A 13314-nucleotide genomic window follows, 5' to 3' on the forward strand; every position below is an offset into this window, starting at 1 on the left:
TTCCGGCGTTTTGTTCTGGGGTGGGACTTTGGTGCTGAGTGGTCCATAGTGGCAATCCCAAGAGGACGTTTGGAATTGACCTCGGGAAAGAACATAGAAATTCGGGATTCTATCCGAGACAGCAAGTACAGGAGACCAGTGCGACCCGAAGTGCATAATATCACGCGATAACTAAACACGTCTTAGTGGGTGCTTACCTAACACGTCACCTAGGCCCCGGGGGCTGCCCAGGTGGTGCCGCCCAGCAGCTTTATCTACGATGTTCGAAATTGTACAGCTATCCCATCAACGCCATTACTTGTCTCTAATCAAAGGTCATACATAAAAAGGTCTGCTGTACAAATTATACTCTGTTTACCATCTCCACATAAATCCGAGAAAAGAAGAAAGAAAAAAAAAAAAAAAAAANAGGCCGCATAAGCGACCGACTATTGTTGTTGAATTGTCAATGCAGTTCATGTGAATAGTATTGATGCCTAATAGCACAGGCTTGACATCTTCAGGTAAAATTCACCCATGATAGCCAAGAGTCGGACATGTGTTGCATATTGCCATCAAGCCAACCAAGAAATAGATCATGATCGTCGAAATTCACACCGTCACGTAAGCTGGCATCGTCAATAAATTTGTCGTTCGTTCCACTGTCTTCTACGATAGAGGAGGGGCCATCGATGGAGAGGACTTGGTCCAAGACATGGCGGATTGCCTTCTGACCCTGCTGTGCGACACGGTAGTTAGGATTATGGGGCTTAATGATGCCATCCAGATATGCCGCAAAAAGGGTCAAATTTTGAATAATCTCTGAACGAGGAAACTCTAGTAAAGAGCTTATCACTGTTGGTCGGGATCGACGCAGTAATTCCGCACAGAGAACGCCCGCCGATGGCAAACCAGGTAGGCATACACTGAACCCCATAGATTTGATGGGCTGCCCAGAGCGAGTCTTTTCAGAAATCATGGTGACCAATGCTTTGAGTATCTCTCGAGCGATGTCAATAATTGCCTCGGGCTGTGTCTGGGTGCGCTTCCCAAGGGTCCGGTAGAGCAGGAACTCGTTGTAGAGAAACTCTATATGGACCTCGAAAAGGAGGTCATATTCTACTCTGGGAACAGCTGCCATGTCAATATCGGGTTTCCAACGGAGGAAGTCAGGCATTGCCTTTCTTAATTCACGGGATTCGCGTGAAAGCTCCCTGAGAAAGTTAGCCATGTCCTATATTTGGTAGGAAAATGAACTCTCGGCGTACTCGACCCTTTGGCTGAGATTCTCGAGTTGCCAACTCAGAGAAAGCTCCAATACCTTCTCACGGAGAATGTTAGTGATCAAGGCAATTCGAGGCCAAGTGCCCTTCACCAAGCTTGACTCCAGATTCCATCCATTGTTCTCATCCAGTCGAGCGATTGCCGCATCACGAATCACTGAATCGGCGAATATTTCCTCAACGCTTAAGTCAAGTGGCATTTGAATATCACAGTAGCGCCAGCTAATGAGGGGTGGGCGACCTAGGAAAGTGGCAAGCACTTTGTCCATTGAGTACGCCGCGACCATAGTTCTTTTTCGCATCTCAGAAAGAAAGAATGGAGCCTTTCCGCTAGAATCTTGATGAAGCCCAAGTGCAAACAGCGTTGTCGATAACTCTCCCAACTTTCTCCACGGTCGAAAGTCTAGGAACCCCGTTAGAGAATATTGGCAGGCAAAAAACGGGATAACAAACCACTTTCACCGTAGACTATTGCCAACAGCGTGGTCTGATGTAGTAGCAGCCAGCCTACAATATCATTCACAATTCCAGTGCTATCGCAAAACTGAAGGCATATGTCTCCCACAGCGGTTGCGGTTATAGCGAGACTGCTCGCATCCATCGTATTCTGACGCATGAAGATGCGATCGCTGTGAGGGACCCAATCCGTGGCTAGGCCTGTAAGAGTAAAGAGCAGCCCAATCAACTCCCATCTACCGGCCGCAGCAGTCTGGAATTCTTCCCAGGTCATTGAAGAATGTACCTCAAGCGCCCGATTATGCGTTTCAAACAGTCTCTTAGATAAGAAGAACGCTCGTTGGTTTGTGTCCATGTCCTTGGTTTCCAGGGAGTTCCACATGTTCTCAGCAGCAGTGAAAACCATGTTCGTGACTGGCCAGCCAAGACTCCATCCTGTCCATATCTTGTATCGAGCGGTGATCACATCTCTATAAAACGGGAGGTTCTCCAGAAGCGTCAAGACCCGAGCACCGAGATTGATCCGCTTTAAGTCAACGGGAAAGTTATCATGGCCTGCGAGGTATGGGATTTCGTCAAGAAGTCCATTTCTGGTATCTGTGAACGCATCAAAGTAGCTAGTTTGCCCTAGAAATCCCGGGGCTGAGACGGATGCCTTTTTCCGAGTCCAGACATCGTTTTCATTGGGCAGTCGGCCGATGTTACTAGGAGGATCTGATTCGCACACAACGCGCCGTTTCTTTTTGGGCCGTATTGCAGTGTGGGGCTGCGTCAATGGTGCTGGGTGATAGGTACAATGAAGACCGCGGCGCTCACAGCGTCCACACATGGGACTTGCATGATCGCATCGCAACTTTGAGGTACGGCATGGCTCACAGGATGATAATTGACCATTACGGCGGGGTGTAGCCATTGTATAAGTACCTGATATGATAAGGGAATGGCAGTCAAAAGGCAAACTTGGAGGTAGTTGACGGTCCACGGGCATTCATGGATGTAGGTAGTTGTCGGGGTTCGGCCCTCGGAACTCGGAGTTGGATGACTAAGGCTCGGGCCCGGCCCGGGGGTGGGCGCACATTGATGTATACAACAGATATGTATGTATGTACATACTTTGTTTATAAGAATTCAAGATTGCATTTTTGAATCGTCTTATATATCTGACTAATCCATAGGCTGTACCTTTTTCTCCCCGGCTTATTTATCATTTGTATAGCCGCAGAGAAGGCCGTGTCGGCTTGAGAATCAAGAATTGACATCACATTCATAGTTAACTAGCGACATCCTATTCCATTTAAGTGCAGCTTTTTCTTTCGGAGATAAATGGCCGAGAGAGAATCATATCGGTTAAATGGCTTTTTACTGTAGCTGCCTTTCTCTCCCGAAGGCTTCAATCATCCTCGCCGCTTCAGTGAGCACCAAATCGGCCACCGAAAATGCACAACCGGCCTAATTTTCCGATCGAATCTCTTTTTTCCTGGAATATTTGTTTATAGCTCTATCAAGTCTTATCAATCTTCTAGTGATAAGAAATCCCTCATTCATATCTCTTCAGACCTCACACCATACCCAGAAAGATTTAATCTCTTTGCCAGTCATGACCAAACCAACGGATTCATCGCCCGAGAGCTTAGGAGGTTTGGAAATAGATCCAAGCGCTAGCAAAAACACGGCGATTACATCGTTATCTAACCGTTCGAGAGAAAATGTCCAATGGTTCATGGATAAGCATATGCGTCAAGTTGCTCGACTAAGTGCCGGAGAAAGAAGAATCAACATGATGACGGCCGAGAATTGGTTGGCTCGGTTTGAACTTATCGATGCTTTCAAACGTCATATCGAGAATAATCTCTCTCCCTATCACCTTTCCTATGCGGATGGATTGGGCGGTGATGTAGAGCTTCTCCAAGCAGCTGCAGAATTCTTCAATCGATACTTTCATCCTCATAATCCCGTCAAATCGCAACACATTGTGACGGGGGCGGGATGCAGCTCTCTATTGGAAGCTGTTCTGTATGATGTCTGTGAACCTGGAGATGGGGTGTTGATTGAGACGCCATTCTGGGGTAAGTGATCACCAGCCACCAGTACTTCCAATTTGCTTCACACGACTACATGATCGTGACCAAGTTAACTGTGGATAATCAGGTGGGTTTGAAACCACTTTTGTGCTTCGTGCAAAAGTCCAAGCCGTCCATGTTCAAGTGCCTTCAGACCAGTCTGTCCGAGATGTGGATATCTCGTCATATATCTCCGCCTATGAGACAGCCATGGCTAATGCAAAGTGCACGATAAAGGCAATACTGTTCTGCAACCCACATAACCCGCGAGGCAGTCTCTATTCAAGGACTTTGATAGAAGCTCTGTTGAAGTTTGCCGAACGAAAAAATCTTTACTTTCTTTCGGATGAGATTTATGCGTTGTCTGTCATCAACTCCTCCCCATCAAATACTGCTGTAAGGAGATTTGTGTCAGTTCTAGAAATGGATCTGGCTCAACTGGAAGTGCTCCCAGCAAGGGTATGTGTACTGTATAGTATCAGCAAAGATTTGGGGAGTAGTGGTTTACGACTGGTGAGTTACGTGTGGCAAACCTCTCTTTCTATTGAGTGACATATCTTTGACTGGTTTTCTTTTCCTTCTTCGCTAGGGATTTGCAATTCTATAATCTCACCCTGATCTGCGCCTCTCTCTAGCCATTTCGAACCACTCCAAGACGTCAACTCTAACATCAGTAGCAACTACAGCACTGTTGCGAGATGAGGAGGAAATACTGGATCAAATTTTTGAAAATAGCCGCCTGCAGCTATGGAGGGCCTCGCGAATCGCGGTGGAGTTCCTGTCATTCCATAAAATTCCCTTCTACCCACCTATCGCCGGCGTGTACATCTGGGCTCGTCTGGGGTACTTGGAAGACACCTGGGCTGGCGAAGCGGACCTGAATGACAAGATCGAGGCGGCAGGGGTTTCGGTTGGCGCAGGACGTGGCTACAATGAAGTGCAACCAGGATGGTTCCGGATTACCTTCGCCCTTCCGGAAACTGAACTTCTGGAAGGTCTGAGGAGAATTGAAGATGTGATAGGCTCGGGACACAAGTGGCAAAGGAGGAGAATGAATTCATTGAAGCAAGGTCAAGATTTTATACAAAAGGGGAAGATATCTTTTGCAAGATCATGGGTTGTTTTGCCTTTGGTACGGTTGTGGTCTTTCATTAAAACGTACTTACATACCTTTTAGAGCCAGTTAAAATACAAGCTCTACGGGAGATTGAAAAATATTCTACTAAAGCTAGAGCAGATCCCTTGCTAAACAGTAGAATCACAAATGGAACGTCCAAGTTTGAATGTTTCACTGTCTCCGAGTAATTGACTGACACCATCAAATCAATTGGCAATAGCGTTTAGAATGATGGCTGAGAACAGCGAAAAGTATACAAACTTATAGCGAGTGCGGTCAATGGGACGAACAAACTCTTTTATTCTCTATATATCGGCCTGTCTCAGATTCCCCATAATTCTCGTATGCCAACATACCTGCCCAGAGCTATCTTCAGCAATTCCAGACTGGTTACAAGCCGCAGCATTGAAGCAGAACCGCAACGCAAAAATGCCCCGATAGTAATCAGATATAAAAACAATACTGTCAGATTTCATAGTCTCTCTGTAGCTTAGCTTCAATAACTCTCTACTCAATCAAGCATCTCACATTCACCATGCACTTCGACATAGTCCTCTCCTGGCAAATACTCTTCCTTCACGCAATCGGCTTCTGTGCCCATACAATGTAGTGGCGAATTGCAGTTTCGTGTTGATCCATATCTTTTGAAAACCGTTCCGGCAAAGTCAGCCATTCCTCTTGAGAGAGGCCAAAGGTTTCGGGACTAGTAGCAGAAGAGTGGTATCTAGGTTAGCTTCCATGGCTGACCTGGGAGAATCTCTTTGCATACCTCGTGACAGATTGAAAATAATTCAGAATGGCAAGCATATTTTGCCGCCCTCTCTCTCCAAGGGCAGGGTTTAGATGCGAATTCCCAGCCACCATGTCTCTGACTGAGATATCAACATTGACCCAACCGGCATCTTCAAGCCGACCAGCCAGCTTCGTCGAAGCCATGTTATCCGCCATGACGTGACCAGTGAGCCGATGTATCATTTGAAAAGAAGTGGTTTTGTCTTTGGGTTGGGAGACACAGGTCCCGAAGTCGGGCTCGACAAATTGGATCCAACCTCCCGGCTTGACGCATGAGAGTAAGTTGTGTAGAACTTGGGTGATTTCATCTTCCTTGAAGAGAGAGATCACGAATCGTTCATGGACAAGGTCGAAGGCGTTCTTCCAAGCTGGGGGGAAGGGCTTGATTAAGTTCTGGACCGAGAGGGTCACGTTTGGGCCGAGGATTTCAGTTGGCGGAAATAGATTAGGTCTGTTGGTAAAGAGATTATCAAACCTTAGGGTATGTTCTCTTTGTCCCTCATATAGTAGAGATTCTCATACGTACGCGATATCAAACCCCACAAATTCCGTTCCTGTTGGCATAATTGATTTTGTGTCTTGAATCCAGTAGCCTTTGTGTGAAGATATTCTCAATTAGTGGGGGTTTCCAAGGAAAGCCTTCCGTGCTTCATTTAAGGGCAGCACATACCATCAGCAGTAGCGGCATCTAAAACCCGAAGATCATTCCTGGTCATATCCAGTGGAGCTTTGATCAGACCGTCCGCACATCCCTTGACCCATTCGTGTTGATTCTGCATTCGCTCAATTTCTGCCACATTGTGGGGTAGAATATATCTTTCCCGAAGGCTTTGCACCTTTTCATCCAAAGCAGTAGTAGTTGCCATTTTGCTATTTCGAAAGGTTGAGAGTGACTTAGGACTTGGTGTATTCAATAAATGCTGTAGTGGGCTCCATGAGGGTTAGTTGGTATAGGGAGGGAGCCGGCCCTTATAAACAAGATCAGAATAAACAATGGCGAGCAAGGTTCAGGTCCCCCGCTTTTCGGGGACCGAAAGATTCTCCAAGAATGCAGCATACTTGTTCTGAGTAGTTTGGTATCAAAATTTAAACGAGACGTGTCAGAGTGATATCAAGTTTCCTCTACACAATTTTCTCGTTGCTGAAGCAGATCATAATATATGTTCGCATCAAAGAGACGAATTAGACACCAGAGTACCCCTGTATTTTGGCAAAGAAATCATCTTTCTGACCAACATTTCAAATGAAATCAAATGATATCTGCAAAGTTTGCATATCTCACCTATATTCCACAATACATTGCTCCAATAAATGACAAAGGCGGTTCTGCAGAACCATCAATGTATTTTGAACCTGGGAAACCTCTAAAGGATTTAGGGAGGTTCCATTGTATTCTAAATCCGGAATCTTGTGGGCCTGGGAAGAAGATGGATCGCCATGCGAAGAAGGCGGCAAGGAACAGGGCATCGAACGTAGCAAGTCCCACAAGGGCCAGCATACCTCGAGCATCCTCCTGACCCCTGACCGGACTAGCATTGACAGCACCTGAATCTGTTCTTGGCAATCCTCCCTGGAGGTGTGGTATGCCCCAAATTGGACTTGGATGGGTCCACCCCCTGCCCCTATCTTAGAGGTCGTGCTATCCTCTCCAGAAAAAGGAACAGGAGCAGTGCTGAAATCAGTCTCGTTGCTCGTTTCTGAGCTTGAGCGTCGTTTCAGATGTTGAATCAAGCGGTCTACGGTGCCAGTCATGAGTTGCAGCGTAGTGATGACTAGGCTAATGCTTCCTGCATCCTTAGGACAGAAGCGACAATGACGGAATGTGATACACGCACGCGCGGCGTCGCGGATCAAGACTAGCGAGGCATCATATCGCATCACATCTCGTGCGGTAATTTGGCGGGATACAAGACCACTCAAAGTCGATAAACAGTGGCATTCCCCTTCCTCTTTCTTCAGTGGTATCAACAGCTGCAATTCAGTCGGGTGGTCGTCATTCCTATAGTGTAGGTCTGGAAAATCCATACACAAGCTATGAACGGTGCTCGAGTCAAAGTTAAACCGGTTCGCTTCACCTGGCTGCTCTCGCTCTGATGAGGCGGTCGACGAATTCAATTGGGTGGAATCGGGGACTGTCTCAGACTGTAACCAATCTAATGCAGAAGACTCTAGCCAGTCCGTGCAGGGCACAAGGTCGGACGCCGTCTGGTTGAAGAGAAAATCGGACGGCGACCAAAATGACTCTGATGATGGCAGTGGAGAGGACAAAGAAGATGCAGAGGTCGCAGAATGTTGGTTGGTGTCATCCTCCGGTGGGATGGCGTGCTCCTCCCTCGGGGTGGAGTGGGACTCTTCCGCCATGGCTGCCCGCCGTTCACGCTCCAGTGTCTTTCGGCACCGGGATCCCTTGGGCTTCCCAGCACGTACGGAATAACTGTAGGTGCATCTGGTCATGAACTCTTGACAGCGATTACAGGGATTTCCACCGGAGCAGCGGGTTTTACTGCGGTGAAAGCTGTCACACGCGGAGCGGAATTTTCGAGGTTTGGGATCAACCCTGGAGGATACAGACTCTGATGGCGACATCTTCGTAATTGATGAGAAATACAGGCCCTACTTGCAATCTCATATATTATCAACCTTTTAAATGTATTAACCCCCCCGCAGGATATACCCCTCTGAAGATACTACTATCATTTTAGGCCCCCTAGTGCTCTAGTGCTGATGGGAGGAAGGCTCCAATGAGTACCTTGCGCGACCTGTAAACGAAAAGTACGAAGTACAAAAAAAAGAAAAAGATAATATAATCTTTATGTACAAGATCTGCATGTCAGATCAACAATAACCAAGATGGTATTATATTAATAACTATGGACTAGTACTAAACAAATCGTGGCATTGACATGATGACCGATTACAACTGTTTGGTATGGGCCTCGGGACTCCACTTTGGTGAATAATACCAGAGGCAGGAGTTTACGACGTAGCCCCTCATTTGATTTACATGACATTCGTCAGATACCTGCAGATCAAAAAGTCTCCGAACAGCTTATAAGTCTCCGCGACAAGCCACTGGCTGTTTCCTTCGTGATTGACTTTACCACCCGTCCCAGTCTAGGACGTACCCCGTTAGCCACATGGGAGATCGACCGGACAAGTAGCGTAGATTTCGGCATCCGAAAGCGCGGTACAACAGGGGCCGTTCCATTGTGGAAAGTGAAGAATGGGATATTGCGTCGCTGTCATGAAAATAAACCCCATATCCTGTATATTTAAATCTTAAAACTATACCGTTGTAGACGAACGCTACAGAATTTTCTCTTCAAGGTCCAAATCTACCACACTTATCTTTTCATTCATCTCTCTACAAGTCATGATGACGAAGACTTCTGAGCACTCGGCCGACTATACATATGTCATGCCACATACCACCTCGGAGATACAACGACTACGCAATCAGCATGACTGGATCAAGGCCTCCATGGGCGGCAAGCTAGTCTTTGCCCCAATTGAACCAGACCAGCCTATGCATGTGTTGGATTCCGCGACTGCCGATGGTTTGTACCATTTTCCGAATAAGGATGCTAGCGTGCAGAAATCATATGCAAATTATTTCTAACGCGGCATAGGATTTTGGTGCTTAGATGCGGCCAAAGAACTCCCAGTGGGGTCGAGCTTTGTGGCCTTCGATATCGGGTGGGTATTCTACCAGAATGCAGGAATATGCCCCGAGAATCAAACCTAAGACTAATCATAAATTGCCGTTTTCCAGGGATCATCTCTTTCCAGCACCGGATCAAATCACGGCTGAGATTCAACTTGTCAAGGCAAGCGTAACCGAGCCATTCCCCGGCGACTGGACTGGCACCTTCGATTTTGTCCACCAACGATTTCTATTTCCGTCTTTACCCGAACATGAGCCAGCCCTTGGGAATCTGCTTGACGCAGTCAAGCCAGGGGGGTGGGTTCAATTTGTTGAGGTGGACATGTTGACCTCGGCCAAGACCGAGGCCTCAGGCGAACGCGAACGCGAACGCCAGCAGGCTCCCGCTTTTACGGTGCTGCGCCGGCTGGCCAGCAGTCTTCTGATCCATCCTACAGCCGCAGATCAAATAGCTGGATGGGTCCGTCAGTACAATTTTGAGGATGTAACGGAGTCGACGTACGACATCGCGGCCGGAATGGGGAATCCGGACCTTGTTGCAGGGGTGTTAGGCCGTACCAATATGCTGCACGTGTTGGAGACCTTTATGGGTTACTATCGAAGTACGTATCGTCTCACGTCACCTTTTCCCGCGTTACATTGCATCTTCAGTCTCTGACGATTTCGGCTTTGCTAGGCGCCAAGGAAGACACCCTAGGACTGAGTGAGGCGGCGTGGGACGCTTTGCCTCGGGAACTGGCGCGAGAAATGGACCTGTACCCACTTACGGTGCGTATCAATGTTGTTACTGGCCGACGTTCGTTGTAGGCGAAGAGAGTTACCGAGTTAGGTTATATTTCGCGTCGACAGGGAACTGATCTGCAAATATCAATCACTCTAAAGTACCATGCCCCTGCATGAAACGGTATGTGTGGAGAACTGGCGCTAAGTTGAAGGGGAATTGAGTACGCAGTGCTTTACGATTTGATTAAATTACATTTTATCTACGGAGTACTCCGTACTCCGTGCGCCATACAACATACTTCGTAATTATTATAAACAGGCTATGAGTAGATTGGCCTTCCATTCCCAGATCAGTGGGTTTCTTCGTAAAGTCTCGACCGTCATGATGTGTTATGACTATAAAGCTCACAATTATGCCCCTTATCTTATTATTACAATAATTTTCGAGTCCTTTGTCATTGTGGAATACATGGCGGTCGTGAAGGAATCATTTCGCCTAAAGTCATAAAATGCGTGTGTGATTCCCGCTTGTTTTGCCTCGTATTTTGGAGAGGGGGGGGGATAGTATTTCTATCTAGGAGTTACTACGGAAGACGTCCTCCGTAGTATCATCCCAAATACCCTGAAAGGTGATGTAGAAAGGCTTCATGTATCCACACTATGCAGGTGGGATTTCCATTCACCCTGCGACCTTTACGCCTTAGTTTTGGTATTAAAATAACATTGAACTATGTACACTCCGTCTCCTATCAAATAGATTGGTAAATATATCCTGGATAGATTGTTGTTTCAAATAAGCCCGAGTATAATAAACTAGATAAAGCCGACTAATATGAAGTCAAATAAAAATACAGGTAGTCCACATTTGGGTTTGATGGTGTGGGTAACACTGTGCCAGACTCGATGGAACCGCATAGCTTCGATCACCTCAAAGAACATTTCAAGTGCTTTTGATCTCTCCTACAGCTTCCTCCTCGTCCTTAATCTCAACTGGCTCGTTCTGAGACTTGTCGAGCATGCCTCCGTGACGGGACTCTCGTGGAAGATAGAACACCACAAATAGAACCAAGCCCGTGGCGGTAAAAGCAAGCAAGGTCCACATACCATTATGGTACTGGGTGAGGAGATCGCGACTCAGGTCTCCGCTCCGTCCAGTACTCCCCATCACGACATTGACAACCGCAAGGAAGAGAGAACTTCCGAATTGATACATGACGTTCATGAGGGCCGCCGCGGTGCCGTGATCTTCCAAAGGAATCTCATTCAACACGATGGCCTGCGCAGCCACTGCGATTCCCGGTGCTGCAAATAGGTAGAGCATCGAGAAGATAATCACATACCAAATGCCGAATTGAGGCCCGACAAAGCCCCAAGGGACGAGCGCGCCCACACTGATGACATATCCGGCTACAATGACAATCTTGGTATGACCCATGCCGACTAACTTGTTGCCAATGCCACCTCCAATCATGGAAACCGCGGTTGCAGGCTGTGCAAAAGAAACAGTTAGCAGGATGTTGATGCTAGCTTGATCTCGTTATACGTACTAAGAAGTAACACGCCGCGAGCACCGTCTTGTAATGGAGTGAGTTGAGACAAATTTCTGTGGCTAGGAAGAACCAAGTGACCCTGTGAAACGAGGCCGCGTGAGCGAGGCATAACTTGAACAATGCTGAGATGAATGGAATCACTCACCAACCACCACCAACAAACATGAAGACGGTCAAGGGAACGAGGACATGGGGGTTGCGCATAATTGACAATGGCACTGCCGGTTCGTGAACCTTACGTTCCACGAGTGGAAATGCGAGGAGCAACAGGCCACCTATAATAATGGTGACTATCACGGCAGGGCTTTTCCAGCCTAGGTCTACCGCATCATTCAATCCGAAGATCAATAAGCAGGTGCCAGCCATGAAAGTGACCACACCATAATAATCAAATCCACGAGTCGTATCCCGGTCAAAGTTTGGGATGATCAAGAAGCCCAGCACGCAGGCAACACCAGCCAGAATGAAATTCACCCAGAACATCGAGCGCCAACCAGCCGCGGAAGCTGTAAGCAGCGCCCCAAGGATGACGCCTAGCACGGTACCAATTGGTCCGCAGGAGACGTAGACTGCGAGTCCAGCATTTCGATCTTTGCCGGGAGGGAATGTGTGACTAATGACGGAGATCCCAGTTGCGCACTGTAGAAGATGGTTAAAAAGATACTCGATCCAAATGGTCAGAAAGGGAGGGACAAACTGTCAAGGCAGCCCCAACACCTGCCAGAGCTCGACCAGCAAGCATGCCATTTTGATTTGGGGTCCAAGAGATCAGAATATTCGTCCAGAATAACATAAAAGTACTAATGAGAAAGGTGAGACGTAAACCCACGCGGTCAGCCAATTGGCCCCCGACAGGGAGAGTCGTGGCAAATGTGAGCGTGTATGCCACCAAGACCCAATTCAAATCACCATCACTGAATTTCAGTGCTTCTTTGATATCAGCCAGGCCAAACATGACCATGGAACTCTGGAAGAGGTCGAGAAAATTAACGATACAGGCGACAGTGACGACTCCCCAAGCCACTGAGGACTTGGTCCGGTCGCCGTATGGCGGTAGTACGCGAGGCATAACGAGAAGAGAACAGTACCCAGAAACTATGGTAAGAACTGGGGGATAGTACTTGAGAGCTTAATGATGTTGTAACAGGTACATATATAATATGCTTTGAATAATGGTAATGACACATTGGCCAGAGCAAAAATCAACATATTTAAGGACATCGATCTTGTAATCTAGACAGGCCTAATAAACAGAAATTAGAAATCACCTAGGCAGGGAATGTATTGATGAGCTGACCCAGGGAGCAAGAGATCAAGCAAAGACACTGAATGCGTGTAGCTAGAAAGTGTCCGAAATGTTTCCGATGCTGTTTTCTTTCATACTTCGTACTACTGGTTTCCCTGCATATGGGTACCCCTGTAGTATAGACCTGGTCTTTTTTTGCTTCTTTTTTTCTTTTTTTCAGTAAGGATTCTAGAGTCCTCAATTCCTTCTATATGCTGTGTACTATAAAATTACAAAATTGCTTGCTGGTATAGGGGTAAAGTAGCACAAGAACCATTAGATTAGTGTAAAAAGTGGTACATCTAGAAATTGAATATATCATGCGAAAATAATATTTGAGTACCCTTGGAAAACATGGAAACTATCGGCTTACTAGAATATCCCGGTAAATTCCTTTTTATTTGA

At 46.9% G+C, this 13314-nt stretch overlaps 5 protein-coding genes across 5 annotated transcripts; 2 read left to right on the forward strand and 3 right to left on the reverse strand.

Annotated features, from left to right (window-relative positions):
- Nucleotides 1-499: 499 nt before the first annotated feature.
- Nucleotides 500-2558, reverse strand: PEX2_011680 (fungal specific transcription factor domain-containing protein; the record flags this gene model as incomplete). The annotated part of the gene is made up of 4 exons (XM_016738445.1): nt 500-1193; nt 1248-1665; nt 1716-2484; nt 2535-2558. 4 exons carry the CDS (start codon nt 2556-2558, stop codon nt 500-502), a joined length of 1905 nt encoding a protein of 634 aa, XP_016603799.1.
- A 937-nt stretch (nt 2559-3495) lies between these two features.
- gliI (aminotransferase gliI) lies at nt 3496-5027 on the forward strand (the record flags this gene model as incomplete). Its single annotated transcript, XM_016738446.1, has 5 exons — nt 3496-3784; nt 3867-4140; nt 4200-4237; nt 4456-4910; nt 4956-5027. The coding sequence occupies 5 exons, from the start codon at nt 3496-3498 to the stop codon at nt 5025-5027; spliced, it is 1128 nt and encodes a 375-aa protein (XP_016603800.1).
- A 444-nt stretch (nt 5028-5471) lies between these two features.
- On the reverse strand, nt 5472-8048 carry PEX2_011700 (uncharacterized protein; the record flags this gene model as incomplete). Its single annotated transcript, XM_016738447.1, has 6 exons — nt 5472-5598; nt 5665-6138; nt 6214-6241; nt 6358-6523; nt 7188-7474; nt 7523-8048. The coding sequence occupies 6 exons, from the start codon at nt 8046-8048 to the stop codon at nt 5472-5474; spliced, it is 1608 nt and encodes a 535-aa protein (XP_016603801.1).
- Nucleotides 8049-9060: 1012 nt separating this feature from the next.
- Nucleotides 9061-10158, forward strand: PEX2_011710 (uncharacterized protein; the record flags this gene model as incomplete). The annotated part of the gene is made up of 4 exons (XM_016738448.1): nt 9061-9244; nt 9317-9383; nt 9460-9953; nt 10028-10158. 4 exons carry the CDS (start codon nt 9061-9063, stop codon nt 10156-10158), a joined length of 876 nt encoding a protein of 291 aa, XP_016603802.1.
- An 856-nt stretch (nt 10159-11014) lies between these two features.
- PEX2_011720 (Major facilitator superfamily domain, general substrate transporter) lies at nt 11015-12693 on the reverse strand (the record flags this gene model as incomplete). The annotated part of the gene is made up of 4 exons (XM_016738449.1): nt 11015-11563; nt 11622-11703; nt 11770-12263; nt 12322-12693. 4 exons carry the CDS (start codon nt 12691-12693, stop codon nt 11015-11017), a joined length of 1497 nt encoding a protein of 498 aa, XP_016603803.1.
- Between the last annotated feature and the right edge of the window lie 621 nt (nt 12694-13314).

Source organism: Penicillium expansum (assembly GCF_000769745.1).
Source record: "Penicillium expansum strain MD-8 chromosome Unknown contig38, whole genome shotgun sequence".
NCBI lineage: Eukaryota > Fungi > Ascomycota > Eurotiomycetes > Eurotiales > Aspergillaceae > Penicillium > Penicillium expansum.